Here is a 27,820-nt window from a genome sequence, read left to right as displayed (position 1 = left end):
ACTGACAATCATACTTAACACTCAACCAGGAAAAAACAGCCTTAATACACCTGTAGGTCATGGATATGGGGGACCCAAAAAATTAAATGACCACATGTATTTTGTTTTGGCTCCACTATATTATGTAAGTTGGTTTACGGCTTTTGTGTAATCTTCTTTTACTTAGTGTTTATGTATCTAATTTACGTGCAACACTATTCTATGAAATCCACAACAAATGTTATTAATACACCCACATACTCTGAAGAGCTTCATGTCTTCTCGCGAGACTTGGCTACACTGCACTTTGTCAGCAGTGGCTCGTTCCTCCATTTCGCTGCGTCTAAAGTCTCCTCCCCGCAACCGCTAGATTCGGCGATCCGAACCCACTCTCTGTCGGCCCGGATTTTTGCATGATCCCACGAATCTGCCAGTACCTCGTTGGGTACCGGGAGATAGTTTGGAATTGCCACATCACGGATTGAGGTCGATTTGAAACGGATGGCGACTCCTTCAATAAGAATTTAGTAAAAGAAAATTGCCTCGAATTTTCAGGTAGGTGGGAACTTAAGATGGCGGAGGCGAGAGGGGGGGGCGAAGGAGGAAGTGGTGGGGGGGTCACAAGGGGGGTTGGTCATGGCGGGATAAGCAGGTTCTTTTAAGCGCACACGCCATTTGTAGGAAAAACTCACCCAGAAACATTTTAAGTTCTTTCATGTGGCTGTAACGATACACCACTAACGTTACAGTACTGGCTAGCTGATGAGACTGAAGAATGCTGTTTGGTAGTAGGCTAAATTACCACAACTGAAATGTATGTAAAGCCTAACGTTAGTTAATGTTAGCAAGCTGGCTAAGTTACTCACCTTGTGAATGAAGTTGATAAAATGGCTTTACCGGTGCTCAAACGGAAAGTTGTATCTTACGGAACATTAAGTGAGGATTTCACAAACGGACATAGGTACTTTGAAAGTTACAATAACACACAACAAAGACAACAACTTAACTAGCCAGCTAGCTAACCTTTTCAGCTAATCAGATGTCTTGGTCAGTTTAGCCTACGGTAGGTAAATTAGCTAGCGTTAGCTGTTTCTGAGACGAGGATTGAAGTGGTACCCGAGCCCCCCTTAGAGTACCCTTTAACAATTGCAAACTCTTACTTGATATATCTGCTAATATCTGTTTAAGTTATGTGGCCACTTCTCTCTTGAAATATGTACCACACTGTATACGAAGTATAATACATAAACTGGCAACTATTGTATGTGTCATATTTGACCCCGCGTAATGACGTCACGGGCATAGCACACTCGAGTGGAATCCAGGGAAGCGGGGTTTATAACCCCATGCATAAGTATCATTATTCTGTTCCAAAAGAAATATTAATCGAATGATAAATCATGACTGGCCTGTGGCGCGCATTACATAAGTTATGAGGGAGGGGGCGCGTGCTCGAGCAGGCAAGATTCTGGCAGGCTGGCTAGTCGAGACTGAAACGGTCTCATCAGACCTCACGTTAGCTAGCTAGCCAACGTTAAATCAACAGTTCAGCAGTGAAGTTAAACCAATGATGTTTAGTAACCATAAACATTCACTTCGTATCGCTGTAAATGGCAAATGAGGCATGCCAGTATACAGTATCGCAGAGCAGACGACGGGGCGAAGAAAATGAATATTACATTAATTGATGATATTACCGCAGTGTATTGTTAAACGCCAGAAACTGCCGCTTCTGAATGAACCAGGAACCGACGACGGGCCTCGAGTCCATAGCGCTCATTGTGAACTGCTGCCGAGCGTGATATCTTTCATTTTGGGGTGTAATTTAATGGCTATTCCATTGCTTAGGTTTGTTTTTGCTGATCTACATAATGCGGTGCACTTTTAATGATGAGCAGCGTTTGCATTGCAGTTTCACTTGCATATTCCGTAGAACATTGTTTAGTTGTTCGTTTTGGGAAGTGTAATTGAATGACCATAGGTTTGAAGCAACACACATCCTAGAAATGTGGTCACTCAAAAGTACTTGAGAACAGTGGTTAACTTGAATAAGAGGCTCGCAAGATAGCCATACAACGGTGACGCTGTCCGTGAGGTTCATTCTCTTCGACTTAGAAGTTGATTTCTACGTAATGCTTTGACGTTAAATAGTTATGGTGGTCACCTCCTAGCGAATGAGTTTTGTGTCGCAAAACAGCACATTTTCAATTCTCCCTTATTGTATCTAATCAACAGTGTCCAAAACCGTTTTAGACTGTTATATCTTATACCTTTGTGGTTGAACACGTGCGTTTACAGGAGGAAGTAAATGCATAGCATTAGTATTACACGGCAGCGCTTTAGGGACAGTCAAGTTACTGTATAGCCTTGTTTTTGCCCGTTTGTGCTAATTCATGCTAGAGTCCTGGATATTCAAACCATCAAGACTACTTCAACCAGTTATGGTGATCAGGCACATCTGTGTTTGTCCCAACAGATGTTAAGGTGTATCTGATCTCAGCATCCTGGAAGTGGAAAGTGAAGAAGAGACCAGTCCTACACCACAGACAGGTGAGCTGCCACCCGTCAACAGTCAACACATTAAAGTAATGGCTAAGCATGGGCTAATGTGTAATGCATCATAGGCCTCCATTAATCATAGGTTCACTAGTAGTTCACTAATGCAACTCTGAAGCCTTCTCTAATCTCCTTCCCTCTGAATGTGTTGCGCAGGTGCAGTGTGTAGCAGGAGAGGTCCAGAGGGAGGAAGTGTTGGGGCGGAGGTGGTGCAGCAGCGCACCCCTCCGGCTGTGGCTCTGCTGGGTGGCATCCCTGCGGCTGCGCAGAATGTGGCCGGGCCATCCCAGCATGCCCTGCAGCCGGTTGTCGCTGCTCCCCTCCCACCGTTGGTCAGCATTGCCCCGTCCCAACAGGAGAGAGACACAATCACAGAGGTCCAACCGAGTGCCAACACTAAACACGTCCTCCCCACTGAAACATCTGCCCTCCACCACGACGCAGAAGCTGTCCCGACAGGACTGGCTACAGCGCCCCTTCAGGCTGCGACGAACCACACAGACTCAGGCGAGAGACAGACCCCCTCACAGACCACCAGCTCTTCTGCAGAACAGGATTGGAATTACGGGTGTGAAACGGACAAATCAAGCCAGGGAGAGACGGACAGAACTGACACAACAGTCAGTGCTGATACAAAGGGACGGTCCCTGCCAGAGACTACCATATTGGAATACAAACAAAGCGAGTCAGTCTGTCCGGTCCTGCCTGGGTCAAATCAAGCTACCAACAGCTGCCAGGAGGAGACTGATGCAATGGAGCCTCCTCAAGTGGCTAGTCTTGCCCAGGCCAGCCACCTGCAGGCACTCTGCGAGAGGCAGACACACTCAGCTGTCACTGATGGCAGTGAAATTAAACAGACTGAACTCACAGAGCCCATACACGCAACAGGGGACGGGTCCAACAGAGCAGAATCCGGAGCAGTGCAGCTGGATCCCGCAGGAGAACGGCGCGCGCAGCGTGAGCTTGGAGATCACTCAGCCACTCTCAGGAGCCCAGAAGAGGACACACAGCACATCCTGCCAGGCAACGGAAATAGTGCCTGCTATGCCGCCGACGATGAAATGGATGGGTACCTGCCCAGAAGCCTCGGTGCCCCCTCCCAGGGTCAGCGCAGCAGTGGACAGGCCAAAGAGGAGGTGCTTAAGGGCCTCGCTTACAGCTCTGCAGTACAGAAAACCATTGCGCCGCTCGCCAACCTCCCTCTCAAAACCTCTGAGACCCCACAAGAGCCAGATGAGCTTCAGACCGTGACTGAGCCCATGGCGGCACACACTGCCTTGTCGGAGCTCAACCAACACGAGTTGAGCTCAGAGGTTCTGGACATAAGAGAAACCCCTAATCTGACCACAGGAGAGACCAATTTAGGGATGGATGTAAATGTAGAGCAGGTTCTTCAGAATGTTCCCCTGGATGGAGGTGTGTGCCTAGACGCCTCTGGGAAGGAAATTCTGAGTAACCTATCTGCAGGTGAATCAAAGCTTCTTGGGGACAGGACTGAAGCTATCCTCGCAGTGACTGATGGTATACAGGCTGTGGTTACTGGCTCCACAGATTTCATTTTAAATGATGGTGGAGCTGACAGTGGACTGCAGTTGTCTCTGTCCCCCAACCACCAACAGACTAATAGCATTTCAGTCACAAACAACCAGACGTGCGAGACTCTGGAAGGACTGGCCCCCCAGTTTCTGTCCACGTCTCAGATTGACAATGACATTCTGACTCAACAAATGCCGAGCCCTGTCCCAGCAGCCGACACGTTCTCTGAGATGGAGGTGTGTGCAAACGCTGAGGGCATCATAGAGACTCAAACTACTGAAATTCACACTCACGTGCTGAGGGACTTGGGCCATGTCTGCTTCCTCCAGACAGACCTAGTGTCGGACCTCTCTTCTCTGCCCGTGGAAATTCTAGAGCATGAAGTGGAGGAGGGGGCTTGGTTGGAGGTTACTGAGCCTCTGACTGACGGACAGGTTTTAGAGTGTAGTGAAGCTCAGCTGATGGATGTTGGTGACGAGGCACACTGTCTAGAGGCTCAAACCATTGAGGTCTCCGAGTGCACTGTTGTCACCTATCCCTCGGATGCCATCCTCAGCCACGGGCAGCTCCATTTGCCCGACAGCTTGGAGGAACCACAAATCTGTGAATCCACCCTGGGCTCCTCAGTCGAGCTTTTGACAGAGGACTTGGGAACCGACGCGCCTAGTCCACACATGGCTGGGCTCAATGCTAACCCTGAGTCTAGCACGGCTTCATACATTGAATCCACCACATCTGTGCTAACCCCTACAGCATCTCTCATCGATACCCCTGGGCAGGAGGTGAATGAGCTCCTGATGGAAAACACAACGGAAGTGTCCCATGTTCAGCAGTCTCCTGGTGCTATTGACCCCAAGCTTCTCATCCTAAAGCGAGGGGAGACGCCTCTCCTCAAGCACCCACCTGATCTGTTGGCAGGGGTGTCCAAGAAGCAAAGCCCAGTGCTGGTGGCTCAGCCTCAGGCTCATGCCGGCAGCCCTAGCTGTGCCTCCATGTCTGCTGCTGGAGCCTTCGCAGAGTGCCTTTCCCCGAGCACGCCAGCTGCTGCTGAGCCGGATCTAACCCATATGAGCGTTTCTCGGCCTGCTTCAATCCCTTGCAAGCTCATCTTCACGTCTGAGGAGGTGGCCTTAACCAGTACAGACACGCCCTCTGAAATTGTGGATAGTACTCAGCCCCTGAACACGTCCCCTGATAGCCCTCCCCAGCCTCTTGTTGGTGCGTGGAGTGAGGTGTGTAGTGCCATTGGGGCCAAGAGGGTAATTGGGGCAACTGCCAGCTTGAAACTGCCTGTTGATGAGCAGAACGAGATGGGGCAGGGGGACGGACCTCGCCCCCTGTCCTCGACACCGCGTCGGCTGGACATCGCTGGAGAAAGCAGCGATGGAGAGGCTGACCTTTCCATGGAAAGCCTTGCTGAAAGCAGCATGGTTACTCCGACCCTGGCCCAAAGAAAGGTGTGTTCCATATTTAACCCAAAACTTGTAGCTTCAAAACAGGTTGCCTGAGAGGTCATGTAAGCGGTGAAAATGTCACAATTTGTTGGAGTTCCAAACTAGCTGTTTGTTTCATAATGGTTATAGCCTGGGTGATTTACTAATAACAATATAGGCCCTCTGGTATCATCTTCCCACTATTTACAGTCTTATTAACAGCACTACGTGCATTTATGCCTATGCAAGAATGGCTTTGGTCAGATCATAGTTTACTTTAGCACAAAGAGAATCACTTTAAATCCCATGATTTCTCTTTGAAGTTACATTTGATGGCGGACAGTAGCCTAGATTGTCTGAGCAGCTTCCTCTTCCACTGAAGACAAAAAATGGAACGCTTACATGGCAGATGCTTGGCGATTTTAATTGATGTATCTATCTGCAGATGACAATGAGCCAATCCAGACTCATCAGGAATCTCTCCCAATTGCTATATTCTGAATATGGGGAGGTTTTTTTTCCTTCCCATGAAGCCACTTTGGAGACTAAATCAAAACAGCAGGATTACTGGCAGACTGTTATTACAGATGGAGCAGTTTCTTAAGTACTGAAGGCACATTTCTCATAGGACTGTTTTTCATGGAAGTCATTACTTGCCTTTGATTGGTATAGAGAGAGAGAGACATGGACTAGGTATTGTCACCATGAAAATGCAAGGATGGAAGCACAGACAGATGTAGATGCTAGGATTTGCTTGTGCAGTTTATTGTACCTACAGCAGTTAAACATGCCTCACTGAGATATCTGGTATCTGCCTTTGAGCATGTGTAAGTTCTCTGCCCTGCATTTGTAGATTTCCACTTCACAGGATGCACTGTGAGCTAGATAGGACCTGTCCTGTTAACCCAGTCTAGGGGCTGGCTGACACAGTCATAAGTCTTGTGTGTTTTACAGCATGGACAGAGCAGGACAGACAGGCAGTCAGTTTTGTTGAAGGTAAGATGTGTTTAGAGCCAGTATTCTCGACCATGCCCAACTAACTCTTTAAAGCAAAGCGCTTGAACTTTTTTTTTTGCTTCCACCACAGATCTTCACACTCGGCAGTGGCGATCACATTATCTGCTTCAGAGTTGGGCACAGAGTTCAGTGTGTTTGTAATCTGGCTTTGCTGCCCATGTTCTCTCTAATGTTAATTATTGAGTGTTTTAGTATGACTCTTCGTTCTGCATTAAACAGTTGCCACTCATTTAGAGCCACAAGTCTTGGGGACAATTTCATGTTTGCACTCAGAGTGTGAAAGCCCACATTGACTTCTGGTGAGACCACAGTTAGCATTTCACTGCACAAGTGTCGGGTCACTGTCAATCGCAATTAGATTATTTTCCCAAATCATTCAGCCCTACTGGGTTGTGGTGAAACTTGTACACTGCTATTGTTGTCTGTGGCCTGTTAAAAAATCCACCATGAACGGCACAGTTCTCACACAGGTCCTTGTGTTCTCCAGGTGAGGCAGTGGATCTCTGGGCGGGTGACGGCCGGCTCCACGCCCTCCAGCTCCCCGTCCCCGTCACCAGGCCCCTCCACCTCGGGGGACTGGAGTCTCTTGCAGATGGACCGGGCCTCACCCCTGCGTGGGACCCACGGCAAGTTCATCTCTCCCCTCTCCAAAGGGGAATCTGGTCAGTCCGATCAGACCCCAGTCCGGCTGCACAAGCATGCAGACATGGCAGAGCTGGCTAAGCATGTGAGTATTGTTTTTGAGGGTGTTTTCTTTAGGCTGCTCTCTCTATTCTGCTACGTTGGCATTGATCCTGTTCACCCTTAATAGGATTATTTATGAATAAAAAGAGGAAGAAAAACAAGCCGTCCTCAAGTTGAAGTCTTATGCTGCTAAGACCTGGCATTAACATGCAACTTGGTTGAGCCTGTCACAAAACCACTTGTGATCGGATCTCACTTCCCCGCTCTATATGCAAGGAAGGATGGGCTTTGCGAACATCATTTGTACTGCTTAAGGCATTAAAGAACAAAAACTTTTTATTTGGACTTAGGGCCGCCTTGTTCAAGGTGTCCAGGACACCAATAACCTATTTAATACTTGAACCGCAGCGTCAAAGTGATGCTTTTATTTTTACATGTAAAAAAAATTGTATTTAATGTTCAAATTCGATAAAGCGTTAATTTACGGCAGGTGTTAAGACCTGTCCTGTCTTAACGTATATAAATCACGTCCCCCAAAACATTTCATTACATTACACCTACTCCACATTCAAATGCTTAGAAATCAATGTTTATGGGCTGAAAACGCGAGCAGTATTTCAACATGCTTTGGCTTCTGCCGTCGTCCGTGCCTGTTCATATCTTTCAGCTTGAATGTGGTTGAATGCGTTGTAGACCACCTCCATATACGGTCTGATTGAGTTGGATCTCAATGTGTCTTGAGTGAAATCACACTTGTACTTAATGCTGTTTACTTGTGATCGGATCAATCAAGATGCTACAGGGCTTTAGTCTTTTGGTGCCATATGATTGCACAAACCAAGTAAAATCTTTGATTGAGTCTCAGTACTGTTTTTTTTTACCTCATGTTAGCCCTGTCCATTCAAAGGACATTCATCTAAAACATACATAGAAATGACTAAGCCAAACTCAGTTGCTTAGGTCACCCATGAAGGAATACCTAAAGATAAATAACATACATATAGCATATACATGAAGGTCACCCTTATTTCTCCTGTAGGAAGCAGAGATCGAGCATCGCTCGATGGCCCTCAAGCGCGAAGGCTACTGGACCCTGAAGCGTCTGAACCGCGTGACTGAGCCCATCCGGCCCAAGGTGCACTGGGACTACCTGTGCGAGGAGATGCAGTGGCTCTCCGCTGACTTCGCCCAGGAGAGGAGGTGGAAGCGAGGCGTCGCCCGAAAAGTAAGCCACCACACCAACATGTTAAACTGCACAACAGTTAAAGGTTTGTGTTAGCCCAGTGGATTACACAGCCTGAGGCTAAGCTCACACAGAGTGGCTTTTAAAGGTGCTCAGGCAGAGATGGTGACAGGCTGACATGTGTTTAATTGATGGGCTGACAGGTAACGGGGAGTCTGTGGGAAAGCATTCCACTGTAACGATGCGTCACTGTCTGTCTGAGAGAAATGGAACATTCACTAAAATATTTGGAACATTTTCCTCAGGTTGGTTGAAGTATCCATTACTGTTCCTCTGCGTATTTGGCCGCCCTTTTGAAACGCTGCCCAAGAATCACCAGAAACACAGAAGCAGCTGCTGTTTGTTTTACTTGACATTTAGCTTCATTGTGAATTTATTCACTTCAACCTCTGGAATTGGCACATCTTTAGATTCTTTAGTCCTGCTATGATGGCAGGGCTTGAACAACCAGACATCTTGTGGATAGGTTTTAGCAGTCAGAATTTATGCAATGCTTTTTGGCGTGCAGTTCTGAATCTGTTTGACAGATGTTTTATGGACATTGTTGACATTAACATTTTCTCAGCCAGTTGCTGCTGCTGCAAAATCATGTATGCATTTTGTGAGCTTCCATACTGATGTGGTGATGTTTTAAATGTTAGATATTGGTATTGTAATGTATGTTTTAAATGTTTTGATATTTGTATGTAAGTCTTAAATGTGGACCCCAGGAAATGTAGCTCTGTCTTAGGGTAGAGCTAATGGGGATCCTTCTAAATAAACAAATAAACTGATGTGGTGATGTGCTTGCAGGTGGTGCGGATGGTCATGCGCCATCACGAGGAGCTGCGGCAGAAGGAGGAGCGGGGCAAGCGAGAGGAGCAGGCAAAAATCCGGAGGGTCGCGTCCTCCATCGCCAAGGAGGTGCGAGCCTTCTGGACCAACGTGGAAAAGGTAACATCAGAAAACAACTGCTTGCATTGTTTTACCAGTAACCCAATCCAAGTGTTACATTTTGGATTTGGCCCGCAGTGACTGACTTTATCTTTAGTATTAAAAATGAACAGGTTGTTCACTTGGGACATCCCCAAAAATTGAGTGGCTCGGTTGAAACCATTAATCTGATACCTGTAACCTCCACATCCAACCCAACCATGTTCCCACTCCTTTACTCATCGTTGGTCAGGTGGTCCAGTACAAGCAACAGTCTCGACTGGAGGAGAAGAGGAAGAAGGCTCTGGACCTGCAGCTGGACTTCATCGTGGGTCAGACCGAGCGCTACTCGGACCTCCTCAGCCAATCGCTGGCGGCTACGCCTGCCGCCAACAGTGAAACACCTGCCTCTCCTCCAAAACCCTCCACACAACAAGTCACTGATGAGGATGGTGGGTGCCAAGCTTTGTTGGCGTCTTTCAATTAAATCAAAAATTTGTATCATTTGCCTTGACGTCACACAAAACCACAAAAACCCATGTTCCTGCTTTGGTGTTTAAAAGTCCCTTTTCTCTTCCTCCCTTTTGCCAGACCATGACTTTGAGCCACCGTGCGAGGAAGAGGATGATGAGGAGACCATTGATGTGGAAGAGCAGCAGGAGGGGAATGACGCTGAGTCGCAGAGGCGTGAAATCGAGCTGCTGAGGGAGGAAGGCTTGCTGCCCCTTGACCAACTGCTCAACACCATCTCCTACCCTCCGGTACGCCACAGACAGACAGACCCACTCACCAACAGCAGCATCTGGGATTAAGTTAGAATTTCAGGTTCCTGCTGCCATTGTAGATCTAGAGTGATTGGAACATGACTGTGTTAATAATGTGGTGGTCGCTTTTGAGAGGGAGCTGTGGATATGTGGATGCTTTAGGCTATAGTGAGCCTCTTTGGATGATGTTATCTTTGACATTTGCCAGTCAGCATATTCAGTAATTGTTTATATGATGCAACCATCTCAGTGTGTGATTGAGGCAATGAGGAATGCTTCAGTTCTTCCCTCTCTGACATTGTCGAGATTGTCCTTGATAGATAAAAGTTCTTGGCGTAGGTTGTTGAGGCACCACTCTTATTTTTGAGATCCTTCCAATCAGCTCAAACACACTGTGCCATATCAAGAAGGCCTTGTTTAAGAACGGGAGCATTCCTCACACATTTTTTTTTCCATTTCATTCTATTTTTAGGTCTGTTTAGTCGAGTAACTAGTTTATTTGGGATTTAGTCGAATGGTTTCCAGACAATTCCATGTCTGAGAACAATTACCAGGAACAACCTGCCTCAACATCTTGTTAAGCAATGCCAGTTATTGCTGAAGTGTTTAATGTTAATCTACAACACAATCTGTCAAGAATCGTATTTTTAGCTTCAACTGAGGCTTCCATATTTTATTGTTTGATTGAAGCTCAGTAAGATGAAGTGATGTTGTGAAATATTCACGTTGTTTCCTCTCCACAGCCCTCTGCTTCTGACGAGGAGTGCTCAAACAGCTCATCTTCTGTGGTTGAGGATGAAGACGGGGAGTTCACAGCCAATGAGGAAGATGGTAAGAGATTCTGAAGAAACTTTTTACCAGTTTTAGTAACCCGTTACTAGTCAAAACACTGAGCTGATGAAAATGTACCTTCCTCTGAACCAGCATATTGATTTTCTTATGTATCCTTTGTGTTCATGAACATTCATATTTCCTTCAGCTGAAGACGAAGAGGAGACGATAGAAGCACAGGAAGCAGTTGAAGGTGACGGCAACCATGATGAAGAGTTGGACGACCTAACCAAAGAAGGTAAACTTCACGATCACATTTTATTTTTATTTTTTCTGTTCTTAACCATGCTAGTTGGAACTTGGACATTTTGGTTCATCTTTTTGGACAAGGCGTGTAATAAGTGAATTAAGCTGAGTGCTAAACTTCCATTTAGAATGGAGCTGGGAAAAAAATCATTCAAGATGTCCTATGTATTCCTAATAAACATTAATATCACCTGATTATATCAAGAGATTTTATTTGTTCAAAAAGATGAATTTATGGTGACCGCTTAGTAACCGTTTGTAACCAATGCGCATTCCCAGGCGAGATGAGCATGGAGGATCTACTGGAGAAGTATAAGGGGGCATATGCCTCTGATTTTGAGGAACCCTCCGCATCTGCATCGCCCGGCACCTCTGAGGAGGAGGAGAGCACGGAGGAAGAGGAGGAAGAAGAGAGCGAGGGTGATGACAGCGATGACGAGACCAACAGCTCTTCAGGTAATTGAGGGCGCCTCAAATGGGATATTTTTAGTCTCCTTTTCACTTTGCCATTCAGAGAATGAAGAATGTGTTCTGCCCCTCAGCCTCCTCAGAGGCAGTAAACACAGATGATGACGTCATAGAGGAGGATGATGAAGAGGAAGAGGTAGCTGATGACGACGGCGATGAAGATGATGACGATCCTGAAGAGGGTATGGAGGCTCTGCTGAAGGAGGGCGACCACAGCCCTCCGCTGCCCACCTCTCCCCGGCCCAAGAAGGAGATCAGCCACATTGCTGCCACAGCGGAGAGCCTCCAGCCAAAAGGGTACACACTGGCCACCACTAAGGTAAGCACTCGGAGATTACACCTGGCCAGAACCACCTGTTGCACTTGTATACACACATGTGGTAGTAGGTGTTGGGTTCTTGGCTTCTTTCTGGGTTTGTGCCACCTGATAAATGAGTAGCTTCACTGACAAGCACTTTTCTCTTCAGGTGAAAACTCCCATCCCCTTCTTGCTGCATGGCACGCTGCGCGAGTACCAGCACATTGGGCTTGACTGGTTGGTCACCATGTACGAGAAGAAGCTAAATGGCATCCTGGCAGATGAGATGGGCCTCGGCAAAACCATCCAGACCATCGCACTGCTGGCTCACCTTGCTTGTGAGAAAGGTACAGACAGAGACTGATCTGGTTGTAACCTTGGGCACTTGGAGAGGAAATTTTCTTAAACCAGTGGACATGACATTAATACACCATTGAGCTGAGGCTACAAAAGCATTGAAGTGCTTTTTTTTTTTTGCCCAATGCTATTATTATTTGCAGTGACTTCGTCGGAAATGTATTTATTTGTTTTGTTTTTATCATTACATATTTTACAGGAAACTGGGGACCCCATTTAATCATTGTGCCCACCAGTGTGATGCTGAATTGGGAAATGGAGCTCAAACGCTGGTGTCCTGGGTTCAAGATCCTCACCTACTACGGCAGCCAGAAAGAGCGCAAACTCAAGCGACAGGTACAGCATCATGACTGAAATATGGATGGATTTTCTAGTCAATTAGATGGATGTCTTAGAACAAACAGACAAGCACACAAAGAAAGGCAATATAAATATGAAGAATATATCTTTTTAGTACTACGGACACACAAGAAAACCCATAAATTCTTGTCATTGAATCTAAGCTTTCTCCTAAATTTTCCTGTCCTGATTTGCCCTGTCTCTTATAGGGTTGGACCAAGCCAAATGCTTTCCATGTATGCATCACCTCTTATAAGCTGGTGCTGCAGGACCATCAGGCATTCAGGCGCAAGTCCTGGCGGTACCTGATCTTGGACGAGGCCCAGAACATCAAAAACTTCAAGTCACAGCGCTGGCAGAGTCTGCTCAACTTCAATAGGTAAAGCTTGGTATTGCTCAGAGTCCCAATTACTTTGACCGTGCATTTTCCTCACTTCACTAAGCAAACTGGATGGGGCTTAGATTATGTTAGGCAGATATGTTTGCCACCCATCTTTCTATGGCTGGAGTACAACATTAAGTGTATGTAAAATATAAGTTTAAAAAAAAAAAGCAGTAAAGAGCATTTTCATTTTTATATCGCTCTGATGTTGTTCCCTCTCCCCCTGCAGCCACCGACGCCTGCTCCTGACAGGAACGCCCCTGCAGAACAGCCTGATGGAGCTGTGGTCGCTCATGCATTTCCTCATGCCGCACGTCTTCCAGTCCCACCGCGAGTTCAAGGAGTGGTTCTCCAACCCACTGACTGGCATGATCGAGGGCAGCCAGGAGTACAACGAGGGCCTGGTCAAGAGACTTCACAAGGTGAAGTGGCAGTGGCAGTGGCATTGGAAACACAAAGTGACTGTGACTTGCAAATGTTGTCATATGTCATGTCGGACTGGGTGCTGAGTGATTTTGGCCAAATGGACTGAAGTTGACATTAATTCATTATGTCTCCACAATAGAAGACTGACATTTAACAATAAAAGAGTTTAAAATGAAATGCTCTCAAAAACAAATCATTGTTGCCAGTTATGTCCATTGATTGCTGACGCATGTTCTCTCCTCCCCCTGCAGGTGCTCAGACCCTTCCTGCTGCGCCGTGTCAAGGTGGACGTGGAGAAGCAGATGCCCAAGAAGTACGAGCACGTGGTGCGCTGCCGTCTCTCCATGAGACAGCGCTTCCTCTACGACGACTTCATGGCCCAGGCCTCGTGAGTGTGCTTTCAGATGCACGCATGTCGGGGCTTTCGTGCCTAATCTAAACATGGGCCCCTCTGTTGGTTTAGTTTCGTGCTTCAGTGTAATCTGTTTTTATTGGCCTCCATTATTCCTCACTTGTCCTCTCTTTGTCTTTCTCTCTCTGGTGTTCAGGACGAGGGAGACTCTGGCAAGCGGTCACTTCATGTCTGTGATCAACATCCTGATGCAGCTGAGGAAGGTGTGCAACCACCCCAACCTGTTTGACCCCAGGCCCATCCAGTCGCCCTTCATCACCAAGCCCATCATCTTCTCCACCGCCTCCATCGTACAGGAAGCCGTAGAGATGTCACCCTTTGAGGTATGGACCTGTGTCTATGGGTGTCTGAGAAATTATGTTTAAAATTGTGTTTCTTTTTATTATTATATTAATTGATTTTCCTCCCACTGTTTGATTTAATTGAACCCTTTAACTCCTGTCTCATCATTTCATCTGTAGCGGTGTGACCTGTCCATGTTTGACCTGGTGGGGCTGGAGAGTCGTGTGTCCCGTTACCAGGCCGACATCTTCCTTCCTCGCCGAAAGGTCACTGGTCCGCTGGTGCAGGAGATCATGGACTCCCCTGAACCGCTGCCACGCCCCAGACCTGTGCGAATGAAGGTTAATAGGTCAGTAGAGAGCTCAACTGGCCAAGAATAGCACAGGACTGAAGCTTAGCAAATGCCACATTTGGGTTGTGTTGACAAATTTATATTAAAGTTACTCATAGATTTGGTGTTTGGAGTGTGTAGACCAAGTTGTTTGTTTTTGTTGTTGAGTTACTCAATGTTGTTTTTGTTGTTGAGTTACTCAATGTTGTTTTTCCTTTTAGAATGTTCCAGCCCATGCCCAAAACTGAAGGACGTGCGTCTATGACGGTGAACAACCCCAGGCCTACGTGTCCAGTAGCGCCAGTTGTCCAGCCCCCACGACCAGTCCTCATCACGGAGCTGCCCCCAGCCCCTCTCCCAGTGCAGCCACCTATACAAGGCAAGGCCCTTACAGAATTATAATCGTGCATGTTCACTGCAATCCACAGGCTAGAAGTGTTATTAGGAAACAACACTATGACTCTTTTTGCTCAGCTTTTACAATCCAGCACTGTCTGCAACACACTCAGATAGTTTTTCAAAAATGGCTCATGGATGCATGGATACACACGGTTTTCATAAAAATAATGCCCCTCTCCTGTGCCACAGTGTGTTCGGTGATGCCCGCCGCAACAGCTCATGTCACTGCAGTGGCCAGTACTCAGATTCCTCTCACTTTGACCCACACGCCGACAGCTGCCCTCAGACACAGCGTTCCGCACCCCGTCCTGTCTGTGCGTCATCCGACCCCTGTGGTCCCCCCGGTCGTCACGGCAGCCAGCAGCCTCCTCACCCAGCGGGTGCTTCTCAGCCCTGATATGCAGGCACGGCTTCCATGTGAGTACTCAACAATGGCCTTGATTACCTTATTAATGAATGATTACTTTGTTTTTGACGGGATAATACAATATTTTGAAAATATTCGGTAGAGATTGATAACTGGTCATTTTCCCTATTTTAGATATTGAGTTTGCTTTTGTAGCAGCCTTGAGGGCTCAAAAATAAAGCACACAGCTGCACATATCTGAAGTTACTTCCTGTTGTCTCATGTCTCTGTTCTATCCCTCACACACGCACACACACAGCTGGGGAGGTAGTGAGCATTGCTCAGTTGGCCTCCCTGGCTGGGCGTCCCGTGCCCACTGGCCAGGGGAGTAAGCCAGTCACCTTCCAGCTGCAGGGCAACAAGCTCACCCTGTCAGGGACCCAGCTGCACCAGGTGCCTGTGGCGCAGCCAAGGCCCCTCCAAGGTGAGCCCTCATGAGGTTACAGTTGCTGCAATGCATGCCCAGGGGTTGACCTTTGATCCCTCTCGCATGTTGCCGTTCCCATCCATCTAATGTTAATTTCTCAGATTTTCATATTGTTTGTTAACTAGTCTGTATAGATTAGATACAAGTTTTACCTTCTAACTGTGTAGATGCTTTATCAATGCTACACTTACCTGCCTTGCTTAGATTGTCTGAACTTTATCTGCATTATAAGTGATATACACTTCCTGTTCCTATTCATGTAAGGAGATCCTTACAAGTATCAATTCAATTCACTCCTTTTTTTTTCTTTCTTTCTTGCCACTGAAATAGCGAATGAGTGCTTTTAGTTGTCTTTGGGTGATCTTGAATGTTTGAGTGGCTGGGCTCAATAGATTACTGATCATTTTTTTAATTTCTTTTCCAAATTGGTGAAATAAAACCTGATTTCTACTCAAAAACAAATCATATAGTAACACATAATTATCATAAATCATAGTCATAAAATCATCCCCCCATCTTCAGTGGTCTTGTAGTGCTGAGCATGCTCCTTGGTCACAGCTGTGACTGTTGTGTGCTCTGCAGGCAATGTAATGCATCTGGTGACCAGTGGGGGGCAGCACCACCTGATCACTCAGCCAGCACAGGTGGCACTCATCCATACAGTCAGTCAGGCAGGCAGCAGTGCAGCCAGCACAAGCCCAGCCCCAGTCTCCTCTGGGCTGGCCATGCCCCTCAACGCTGCGCAAGGTACTGCTGCAACTGTGGCATGCCTGTGTGACATAAATATTAAAATAAGAGCACCGTGTGTCGAACAATAAGCAAAGCTAAGCTGTTTATTTTTTCCTTCCTTCCTGCTCATTATTGAAATGTTTTTGTTTGGAATCTTTTTTTTTTTCTTTTAATTTTTTTTCTACAGTTCCCACTTCCATGATGACTGGTTCCGGTATTGTTAAGATCGTTGTCCGACAGGCTGGGGGTAAAGAGGTGGGGCCGGTCCCTGCCCTCGCTGTGCCACCCTCGCCCCGTGGCACCCTACCGCATACCCTGTCCCTGCACCCGCACACAACCATGGCAGCAAGAGCCCCCGCCCCTCAGCCGCCACCTCAGCGCCCTCCTGTGGCCCAGCCGACCCACTACGCTGCTCCGCCCCGCACCCCTACCTCAGTCCCCTGTGGCCCCCAGCCTCCTCGCCCTGTGCTGAGGGTCCTGCAGGGCACACCAGCTGCTGCCGCCGCAGAGTCAGGTGGGTAGTGATGGCGCAATAAAATAATTGGTGTTATTTCTGATAGACATCTTTATTGACATTTTCAATTTATGTCTATGGGTTCAGTAAAATAGTCAATTTTGCAATGTGTTTAATATTGCACACATTCTACTGCCTATTTTTTTCAGTTCTTTGCATGGAGGTAATTGTTTGCTATGATCGAAATGACTCACTATGAAATGATTCTCAGTAGAACTGCATTCCCTTTCTGTTTTGGTTTAGTGCGAGTAAATGCCATGCCAGCACCAGCGCCTCGTGAGGACACCAGTGATGTGGTCATGGTTCACACAGTCACTCCTGTGTCCAAACCCAGCCCTCAGCCTCCTGGGGGGTTCTCCTTCCAGCGGCCTCGCACCCAGCCTCCCCCACCCCCACGCTCACCCTTCCACATGGTATTTGCATTCTCACAATGATTGACATATTTGATCAGACTTTTTATATTACTCTTTTTGCTCAGCTTTTACAATCCAGCACTGTCTGCAACACACTTGGATAGTTTTTCAGAAATGGCTTATGGATGCATGGATACACACTGTTTTTCATTTTTTTTCTTCAACAACTTGGTGGATAAATTATTTAATGTTTGATCTGAATTATTTCTCATCCTCATTGCTCACCATCTAAATAGTCATGGCTAGAGGATGACCGGAAAGCCCAGCGTGACGCCCGCCTTGCTCGGATCATCCGCATCAACGAGCGTCATTGCAACGCCAAGCCTACATATGGCCGTGAGGTGCTTGAATTCCTCACCTTCCTCCCAGGCGCCGCCCCTAAACCTGCCCCACCTGCCCTTGGAGAATGGAGCCGCTCTGGCCACAGTTCCTGTTTGCTTGCCAACTCACAGCACACTCGGGACCTGTGGGTCCAAAGTAAGGCCCTGAGGTCAGCAATTCAGAACACGGAGGAAAGGCTTGCAGGACTCTCGGAAGTCATTGACAGGTATGCAAGTTCTGTGCCAAATTAGTGGGGGGAAATACTTTTACACACAATGAAAGTAGTGGGGGGAATACTTTTTCACACAATGAAAGTAGAGAGATGGGTATAGATTAGTAGAATTTGACCTTTTCCTCTCATTCTTTTACATTCCTAAGCCAATTTGGTCTAAATAATGAAACTTTATTTTCCCTTTCTGGTGTTCAGGTTCGCTTTTGCGATCCCGCCTGTTGAGGCTAAGCCCATCACCATGCACAGCTGCCACCCTCCTCCCTCGCTCGTCCTCCATCAGGAGCACTTCCGTTCTATGCTGACCACGGAGGTCACCCCTCTAATTCGCCCTTTCCATCGCATCCAGTGCAACACGAGGACACACTTCCCAGACCTCAGACTGATTCAGTACGACTGCGGTGAGTCTCCAAAGTCATTGCAGTGGCTTGTGTGCACTTATTTTCCTTTCCTGTGACATTTATCACAGGTTTCTTTATCCGGCCTTTAATCCCTGAAATAAATTATTGAATTTGAGTCTGTTGGGTTGTGGTTAGAAGACTTGTGAAAGAAAACGTTTGAGGATAAATCCTTGAGCGACAGAGTATGACTACTTTTCTAATTACATCTGTTCTACCCGTGCAGGGAAGCTGCAAACTCTCCACCTCCTGCTGAGAAGACTGAAGACCGGGGGCCACAGAGTTCTCATTTTCACCCAGATGACCCGCATGCTGGACGTGCTGGAGCAGTTCCTCAACTACCACGGACACATTTACCTGCGGTTGGACGGCAGCACCCGTGTAGAGATGCGACAGGTGAGGCACACACCTGCCTTGCCTGTGGCTGCTAACTTCTCATTCTCATCACTTTCCAGTTGTCTATATGTGTACAGCCTGGATAACTAAAGGGTACATTTGCTCTCTCTCTCTCTGTCATTCTCAGTCTCTGATGGAGCGCTTTAACGCAGATCGGCGCATCTTCTGCTTCATCCTGTCAACCCGTAGTGGTGGCGTGGGTGTCAACCTGACCGGGGCGGACACTGTGGTGTTTTATGACAGTGACTGGAATCCCACTATGGATGCTCAAGCCCAGGACCGCTGCCACCGAATTGGCCAAACCAGAGATGTCCATATCTACAGGTACACAACTGCATCAAGAAATGTACCACTCCTATTTGACGTTGTGGAGATTCATGTTTGAAGGTTTTCGCCCAAGTGTTGCATTCGCTGAAAAATACAGGGGTTTTGGATAACTCCGGTCAATGTAAGAACGGTCAAATCCGGTTTTCTCTCTGGACCAAAGTGTTCCTAATTCTTTTAAAATTTTATGCAGGCTTATCAGTGAACGCACAGTTGAAGAGAATATCTTGAAGAAAGCTAACCAGAAACGGATGTTGGGAGATATGGCCATAGAAGGAGGAAACTTCACCACTGCTTTCTTTAAACAGGTAAGTCTTGATTGTTTGAGAGAGAAGAATGTAACCGCTATTTTAAAAGTTTTTTTTAATTAATTTCTTTACAATGGTAGTCAGGCTATGGCAGTGCTATGAATAATCATGAATAATCTCACTCAACAGCAAACCATCAAAGACTTGTTTGATGTGAATGAGGGGGAGAAGAAGGAGGCAGAGGTTGCCCCACCTCCACCAGAGGAAGAAGATGGCATTAATAAACAGAAAACCACCATTCTGGAGCAGGTAAGACTTCTTAAACCTGAGGGTCATACATGTTATGACTTGGCCTAAGGCACAGCACTTCATCAGTCATTTTCATGAATTTTCTTAGGCTTTGTGCAGAGCTGAAGATGAGGAGGACATAGTGGCTGCCTCCCAGGCCAAAGCAGAGCAGGTGGCAGAATTGGCAGAGTTCAATGAGAGCATCCCGTTGGATGATGGCGGCGAGGGCATGGGTCGTGACCAGGAAGAGGAGGAGCTCTCCAAAGCCGAGCTAGAAATTGCTGCTTTGGTGGAGCAGGTAATGTCCAAATAGCAGTGGTTATTAGCCAAAATTTAAGTTTCAGGAGATTTAAGAGGTGACCCTAACATCTTGCTCTGTTCTTCTGTCTCCTTCTAGCTTACTCCTATTGAGCGGTATGCCATGAACTTCCTGGAGGCCTCACTGGAGGACATTTGCAAAGAGGAGCTTAAGCAGGCGGAGGTGAATATTTGTTTAATCAAAAAGCCGAATACCCACATCATTGAGTCTTTTCATGTCTCATCTCTTATGAATTATAACCACGAATGTACCTTGTATTTGCAGGAGCAAGTAGAGGCTGCCAGGAAAGGGCTCGATCAAGCCAAGGAAGAGGGCCTGAAATTGCATCAGTCGTCGGACAACGACGAGGATGATTACTCCCCAAGGCCATATACACCTGAGGATATGTCCCAGATGACGCCTGGTCGTCGCACACGGAAGCACAAAGAGAAAGGCGCTCCCTCTACCAGAGCCAGTGGAAGGCTGAGGGGGACTCCTGTAAAGACTGACGATGACTCTGCCCTAACCCCAGAGAGCACATCAGCTCAGCTGGACGGAGCAAATGCCTCCTCGTCTGCTCTCATACCACAGTCCCTCCCGCCCAGACAAGTGCCAGACAAGCGTGGAGTGCGTGGTAGACCACCTACCAAAGAAGTTGTGGCACCTACCACTCCTGCCCGAACAGAGACTTCCAAGACTCAAACACAGTCAGGTGTAGTCTCAACGCGGCACACAGACTCTACTAGCCCAGCTTCCCCATTAAAAGACGTGCCCTCTAAATCCAAAGCCACCCCTTCTCCTCTCCGTCAGAGTTTATCCCCACCAAGCTCAGTGCCTTTTGCTGCCGCTTCCCCTGCAGCAGGGAGATCCCATGCTGAACACACTCCTCCTGCTGTCCAAGAGCGTGGTGAGGAGCTAAGAGGAGAGGCGCAGGCAGGTGTGTCTGGGGCACAGGTAGACCAGGCTTCAGTGCCCACTGGGAGGGAGAGGGGAGTGTCTGTGTCATCAGGATCTATTTGCTCTCCTGAACATCAGTCTGACTTAGATGGCAGGGACCTGGATCAGCAGAGCCAACACCTCCGCACCCTCTCGCCCAACACGGCGTCCCGCTCTCCTCGTAAACGCCAGTCTGCAGATGGGGAGGTCCTTCGAGGGCTTCCAGAAGATTCTCCATCTGCCAAAGTCCTGCGAAAACTTCCTGGTCGCCTAGTTACAGTTGTTGAGGAGAAAGAGAAACAACCAAGGCGAAGAAGGAGACGAGGAAGTGGTGGTGCAGGTCACACAGAAGGGTCCTCAGAGGAAGCAGAACACACTGAGTCGGAGCGAGACACTGGTCCTTCTTTGCCAGACAAAACAAGTCAGACTTCTCGAGATAAAGACACTCCCAAGTCACCTTCAGTGTCCAGTTCCATTCCTCAGTCACAACAAGAGAAAGAACAAGTCTCAGCTACATCGCTCGGAAGTCCTGGAAAAGGATACCACCCTTACTCTCCCACACATCATTCTCCAGATATGCCAGTTCTCCGGAACTTGCCTGTCCGACGCCGTCTGGAGACAGAATCCCGTATGGCTGCTCAGTTAGTGGAGCAGCAGGGAGGAGGAAGAGGGAGAGGGCTGGACAAAAGGCAGAGCATGTCACTAAATCCCCCAAGGAAACAGGACACAAGTCCCACTAAGGACCACACTGTGTCCCCAGCCACTGCAAACACTGATAGCCCAGCACCAGTTAAGCGCAAGCCGGGGCGACCTCCAAAGCGTCCAGTTGAACACATCTCTCCTCCAGCAACAAAGCCGTTGACTATGGAGAAAAATGCTCCTGTCTCCCCAAAACGAAAGCGGGGTCGCCCCCGCAAAGACTCCACAATTAAGCCAGATGCCATTAGTGCTGCTCAACCTTCAAACCCTCCAGCTCCTTCAAATCCTCCACCTCCCTGTAGTCCGCAAAGCATTCAGTCTGGTCTTAACTCACCAAGATCCCCCTTAGCCACTCTCCAAGAGACCCCTTCAAAGAGCGCTCCTTCTCACACACCACTACCTTCATTACCTGCCAAAGCTGCTAACACCGCTTCACTACCTAAACCAGACAATGAGACCAACAACACCCTTGTCATTTCGACAACACCTACAAGTGATTCACTGACCAATGAAACGCCAACAGCTATGCTTGCACAGGCTAAAGCTAGTGAATCTCAGACCAACACAACACCAGCACTAGTACCTCCTCAACCGACAGTGAGCAAGTCTCCATGTGTGGCAAATTCTCCCCCCTCTGCACAACCAACAACCGCCTCTGACCCTAAGACCACATCCACTATACCCGCTTTGCCCGTGGAACCCAAGCCAAGTGACATTCATATCCAGTCATCACCTGCATCTCCTCCACAGCCCAAGACCATTGAGACTCCGATAACCTCGACAAATGAGGTTCCACAGTCTTCTCAGAGCAATATTCAGAATACTGTAACCTCACCACCCCAAGTCCCACAATCCACACCAAGTGACTCCGACACAAAACCAACCCCGGAGCCCAACGACTTACAAATTGCCACAACACCGGAGACCAAGACTTCTGATCAGATCACACCATCACCCACTGAACTCCAGACCGTTCCCTTGTGTATTCCAACACCCATAGCTGCCGAACCTGAACCTCCTCCTGCAGCAGAGCCCTCCCAGCAGCCTGCTCCTGCTCTGCCAAGCCCTCAAGGTGCCCTGGAAGTACAGGTGAAACAAACAGCTGCGCTGCCTGAACAGGAAAAGACATCAGAAATGAAGGAGGCAACCAAGATGGACACCAAGATTGACACCAAGAAGGTTCAGAAGGATGGTGAGAAAGAAACTGAAGAGCCATCCCTTTGTTCCCAGTCAAAACGAAGGCGGGTGGAGAGCTTGCCAGAAGACCAAGAGTCTATGTCTGTAGATCCTGAGGTTAAGACGGACACTTTTCTCCCAAGTGAGGGAACTAGTAACCAAAGTGGAGACGAGAGTAAAAGAGACAAGGAGGGGGAAAATTCCTCAGAGAAAAAAGTAATTAGCCGACAGAGCAGCCAGGAGTCCGTTCGGTCCTCCTCACATTCCTCCGTTTCATCAGCTGCTATACGTTCATCAAAGAAGACGAGAGAAAACAGGTCTACAAAGAGGAAAAGAGGTGAAGCTAAAACTGGAAGCACAGAGGAGGGCAAAGATGAAAAGACATCCAAGATCCAGAGGAGGCGGTCAAACTCTCCTTCCTCCTCCTCTTCGGACTCTGAGGACTCCTCTTCAGCAGAAAAACGCCTCACTCGCTCAGAACGGAGGGTGAAAGAGAAAGAGAACCAGAGTGAGAGTGATGGGAAGAGTAGCGGCAGCCGACGTGGCAGAAAGTCCAAAAAGGAGCAGGCAGTTTCCAATGCCACTGGAGGTGAATCTGGTAGTGAAACTTCCACAAAACGTACCCGCAAATCCTCAACCAGGTCAGGCACCAACACACCTGTACCCTCAACACCACCTCCCCAACCTGAGGTTTTGGGCAAGCGTTGCTCAGCCCTCAATGCTGCTGCCAAGCTTGTGGCCATGAGAGGCCGGGCAGGTGACACACCCCGACCCAGTAACAAACCCAAGGCTGGTGGACGGCAGGAGTCCCCATCTTCATCTGAGAAAAGCACTAAGTTAAAAGGCAAGGGCACACAGGGGTCCCCCCAAACCAACTCCTCTGGGAGCAGAGGCGGAAGTGGCAGACAGACGCCCACAAACACTCCGCTCAACTCTCCAGACTCAAGTAAGTCTATTTCGCGGTCCACCAGGCAGCGGCCTGGCAGCCTGTTGCCCCCACTTGATGCAGACAATAAGAGGGCCAAGAGAGACAAGAAAAAAAACACGGAGAGGAAGGGAGATGAAGAGGAGGAAAACCGGGAATCTCGCTCCTCGAGAGGGCACAGCGCCTGCAGCAGCATCAGCAGCGACCGGGGGGCTGGAAGCAGTAGGAGCCGCAGCAACAGCAGCAGCAACAGCAGTCAGTGCACCCCCAGTCTCAGCTCCCAGAGCACTGGACCCCAGCGCACTCGATCCAGAGCCGCCTCCTCTGGCAGTGACACTGAGAGAGGGAAGCAGAGCCATAGCAAGTCAGGTGAGCGGCGAGGTAGGAAGAGTCACAGGGAGACCCGCTCTCAGAAGAAGGACAAGGCTGACCTGAGCGGGGGGTCTACGGAGGGCACCCCTGACAGGGTGCTACGCAGCGTGGCTGCTCTGGCGGCAGCCCAGGCCCGTTCCCCAGCCTGCAACACCCGTTCCTCTGCCACCACCAACACCCGCTCCTCTGCCAGCCGTCAGCGGCATACCAAGACATGATTGGGTGGAGGAGAGTTCAACACAGCAGTTAAGGGGAATAAGGGATGACGACCAGAGCGAAACCACAGAGGGTGAAAAACAGTGGAATGTTTTAACGGGTATAAAGATTAAAGAGGGGGGTGAAGGGAGTCCGTTGCGGAAAGTCGCCATTCTGTCATATCAGATAAAGGGGGAGTAGAATGTCTGCTGTACAGTGCAACAAAGACCGAGATCCCTCGCTCTCAGGTCCTCTCGTCTTCTCCCGCTGGGCTGTCTTCGGCGTGGAGATGGCCCAGAGACACAGGACTGAGGTGGAAAGGGTGACTTCCTTTTCTGAAAATGTGACATTGCAGCCAAGAAGGCGTGTCTGTACAGAAGAAATCTCATCCCAGAGACATTTGGACACCTGAGGATCAGGACAATAGCTAAGAGTTATTGCTAGTTCACACTATGTACTGTAATCATATAAAGACTGGAATACTAAGAGAGTAAAAGAGAGGCTGTAGATTGTACCCTTTTATACAGTTTACTTCTGTTTCAAGGGTAACTGAAAAAGTTGTCTTCTGTATTCAGAAGATTTTTCAGCAGAGGAGGAAAAGCTTTTATGACAGCTGGTTCTAAAAAAAAATGTTATGGCAGTTTCAGTCTGTCAGTTCATCAGTTAAGGATATTCTGTGGGTTTCTCCAGGGTATGATAAAGAGAGCAGGTCTGTAAATGTTCTTTGCTGCACTATGCTGGAGTTTGTCTTTGCTTGGACCTCCCTGTCTTGTGTAATTATTTTTTCTATCAATTTATTTTAAATCCAGCCTGCACAGTTTTTTCATGTTGCACATCTGAGAAAATGTCCCAGGCGTTGGAGTGCATTTTTTTATTCATCAATTTCAAATCGATTACTTCCGGCCTGGTACCTCACACAGTGCAGTTTTTTTTTTTGTCAGCTCTAAATATGTGTCCTATCTCTTGAGCTTGTGATGAATCTTGAAGATAGATACTTTATTTGTTTGCTGGTAATGCCGAAAATGGGAGACAAACCTCAATATTTTTTTCTCTTCACCTATTATCCAAAGTAACAGTCATAATGGTCATTGTTATTAAATTTTATTCTCAATTAATCTTGAATCAGTGTGATTAAAAAAAGAGAGTGCCTGTTTTTGAGGGTGGGTGGGGATCCTTGATTGCCTTGTAAAATAAATTACAATTAGGGTTGTGAATATAGGCTACTGTGTTCTACAAAAACAGCAAGTTAAGTTACCAGAGACGAACCCCTGCTGCCAAATTGAAACAAACCAATTTGATGCACAGCTGCTGCAGTCACCTTCATTGTTCCTCTGTTTTTGCTTTTCCTTTCTTTAAAAGACACTTTGGAAAGACATGTTTCAGGACATGTTGAACCTCTGAAAGGATATAAAAGGCTTTTTAAATCACAGAAGTTCAATACAAGGCTCAAAATATTTGTATTTTGGGAAATGGGTTGAATATGGTGTTGGTCTTATTTTTATTTGTCTACTTTCATTTGTTACATTCCTTTTGTTCCCTTGTAATTCCACATTGTTTTACTTGAAAGATAAAAGAAAATACATTGAATAAAAAGACCAAAAGTAATTTTCTCTAAGTCCTCGTGTGTTTCGAAGTTTATAATGCATGTAGGCGTAGTTCATGATTTTAGGGAATTCAAGATGGACCGCAAGTTAATCAAACTGTTGAGTGGTGATTCTCACACAAACAATTTGGGGCGGCTTACCACGTTTTCAGATGTCTCTATACTTCAAATGTTGCATTGTATCAAGAATGTGTATGATCCATGAATCGGTTGTCGTTGTTAAATAAGCTGCCGATGCCTATGACCCGGGCTACTTGGCAAAGCTGGATTTGACACACTCAGATGCCAGGCTATAGGGACAGTGAGCCAAAACTAATTCAGTCCAATACACCAGTCCTGCAATAAAACTTTGCTTCATGAAGATTATTATGGGCAAACTTGGTCAACCAGAAAAAACAAATAAACCTAACAGACGAGCTTTTCCAATGGATGAACGTGTTTACTTAACTCTGGCCCCTTGCATAGCTAACACGTGTGTTTCTGTAGCCCAAGCGTTGTATTGCTATAGCAACGGTAAAGAACCTTCCTACTGTAGCAGATTAGCGGCAGGAAAATGGATCACCAAAGGAATCATCTGAACACGTAGCCTTGGACACTTACCTACAATTCAGTGGTTGACTTCCTTCGTTGTCTTGGCTAAAAGGTGTTTATCTCTCCGGACAGGTTTCCCATTTAATTGTGAAGATCTTATCTACAACACCAAGGATAACGTGGGTGAGGGAAATAACATTTTAAGATGGCTAACGTAAGCTAGCATAGCATATTTACGTTAATGTTAGCCCATGGTTGCCAAGTTATAGGTAACATGTTACTTTGTAACGATTTGTTTTGTTATGTTGTGACGCTAGACAGAAGTTACAAGCCAGTTTACGTTAACTGTCCACACGCAATTGAACATTTTAAAGCGATAGATATCCTAGCTAATTAATTTGATCGCATGATAATATTGAGAATAACCTGAAAGTAAGTCACACACAACTGTTGTTCTTATCTAATTTGCATAATGTTACATGCTATTGCGTTTTTTTTTTCATGATTGTAGGGACAAGTAGTCAGTGGGATCGCTGTTAAACGAGGGTAACGCTGAATGACTTCAGGTCGCTCATTTAAAGATAGTTCTCGGTAAGAGATCACTTGCATGGCGACGAGGAAACGTAACATTTCTTAGGGGGGTGGATAGTAATAAGTTGGCTACCTAAAACTTTTCTATGACGAAATGATTCCACACTTTGACACTTTCCACCTTTGACAGTTAGAGTGCGCAACTACAAAGCTTTTGGGACATAACACTGCCTACAATGTCTTGCTTCATTCCAAGATTATGGAGCTCTTTAGATCTGGTCAAAGCGGTCACGCGTTGCTCCGTTAGCCAACGTATAATGTCTTAATTAAACCTCTTATCATTAATGTCACTTTTTGTTTCGTTGATATGTTGTGTACTAAGCGTTATGGGTAAAGAATGCTTCCTCTCGGATACTGTGAAAGCCACCATTTAGATTTGGTCCAACATACTTTTTGCAGAGATTTGGCCAGCGCGTGGTGCCACGCTAAAGCACTTCTCTAATTACCTCCGACAAATATCAGGGATTATCCCTCTCAAGTCCTCCCCTACACGTCTACTGATAATCATTTTCGCCCTGTGTTGGCAGGTATCAGGTGTTTGTCTTCAGTGTGTCTAATTGGTCACACGATCCACACAGGGGCTCAGTGTGTCGGAGTGTAAGTGTATACAAGTCAGGGCCACTCCTGTGCTGAGGGGACAAATTTGCTTCATTTTGTCAGGGATTACATTCCTGCCAGGGGGGGACATGTGGGCACGTATGCTTGCCACAGTCGGGGAGGACCAGCTCCGAACATCCAGCTGAAATTAGGGGACCAGGTGAAGCCTGCCCATCTAGGCTCTGAAGAGTGTGGAGTTCATCTGCATCATCCTCTTCCTCTGATTCATCATAAAAGTAAGTGTTGTTTCAAATTATTATTTATAAATATAAATAACCATTATTCATTATATATGGATGAGTGTGCCCT

The 27,820-nt window shown here is 47.1% G+C and overlaps 1 protein-coding gene across 3 annotated transcripts; it reads left to right on the top strand.

Annotated features, from left to right (window-relative positions):
* The first annotated feature begins 437 nt into the window (after window positions 1-437).
* On the top strand, window positions 438-25,733 carry srcap (Snf2-related CREBBP activator protein). 3 transcript variants are annotated; one of them, XM_080835112.1, is made up of 34 exons: window positions 438-534; window positions 2,456-2,529; window positions 2,692-5,528; window positions 7,009-7,248; window positions 8,245-8,430; window positions 9,241-9,381; window positions 9,614-9,812; window positions 9,952-10,121; window positions 10,868-10,955; window positions 11,104-11,193; window positions 11,481-11,657; window positions 11,744-11,988; window positions 12,137-12,314; window positions 12,524-12,660; window positions 12,873-13,042; window positions 13,275-13,467; window positions 13,723-13,859; window positions 14,020-14,206; window positions 14,345-14,514; window positions 14,718-14,875; window positions 15,085-15,312; window positions 15,561-15,725; window positions 16,311-16,475; window positions 16,645-16,971; window positions 17,215-17,384; window positions 17,621-17,931; window positions 18,133-18,335; window positions 18,559-18,728; window positions 18,856-19,052; window positions 19,246-19,360; window positions 19,490-19,609; window positions 19,698-19,886; window positions 19,986-20,069; window positions 20,172-25,733. In XM_080835112.1, exons 3-34 carry the CDS (start codon window positions 3,288-3,290, stop codon window positions 24,210-24,212), a joined length of 11,592 nt encoding a protein of 3,863 aa, XP_080691238.1. In that variant the 5' UTR covers window positions 438-534; window positions 2,456-2,529; window positions 2,692-3,287; the 3' UTR covers window positions 24,213-25,733. The 3 variants fall into 3 exon arrangements, with proteins under 3 accessions (XP_080691238.1, XP_080691239.1, XP_080691240.1); XM_080835113.1 differs by lacking the exon at window positions 438-534 and adding an exon at window positions 863-940; XM_080835114.1 differs by lacking the exons at window positions 438-534; window positions 16,311-16,475 and having other exon boundaries at window positions 2,476-2,529.
* Window positions 25,734-27,820: the final 2,087 nt, after the last annotated feature.

This window comes from Sprattus sprattus, assembly GCF_963457725.1.
Source record: "Sprattus sprattus genome assembly, chromosome: 3".
Classification (NCBI taxonomy): Eukaryota; Metazoa; Chordata; class Actinopteri; order Clupeiformes; family Clupeidae; genus Sprattus; species Sprattus sprattus.
The sequence above is the reverse complement of the archived record's forward strand: the minus strand, read 5'-3'. Positions and strand labels throughout refer to the sequence as shown.

Bases quoted from the DNA above. Each gene is read 5' to 3' on its own strand.
- srcap (XM_080835112.1), top strand. From the start codon at position 3,288: ATGGAGCCTCCTCAAGTGGCTAGTCTTGCCCAGGCCAGCCACCTGCAG. The intron at 12,315-12,523 runs GTACAGACAGAG...CATATTTTACAG, and splicing joins TCACCTTGCTTGTGAGAAAG to GAAACTGGGGACCCCATTTA. The intron at 13,860-14,019 runs GTGAGTGTGCTT...TCTGGTGTTCAG, and splicing joins GACTTCATGGCCCAGGCCTC to GACGAGGGAGACTCTGGCAA.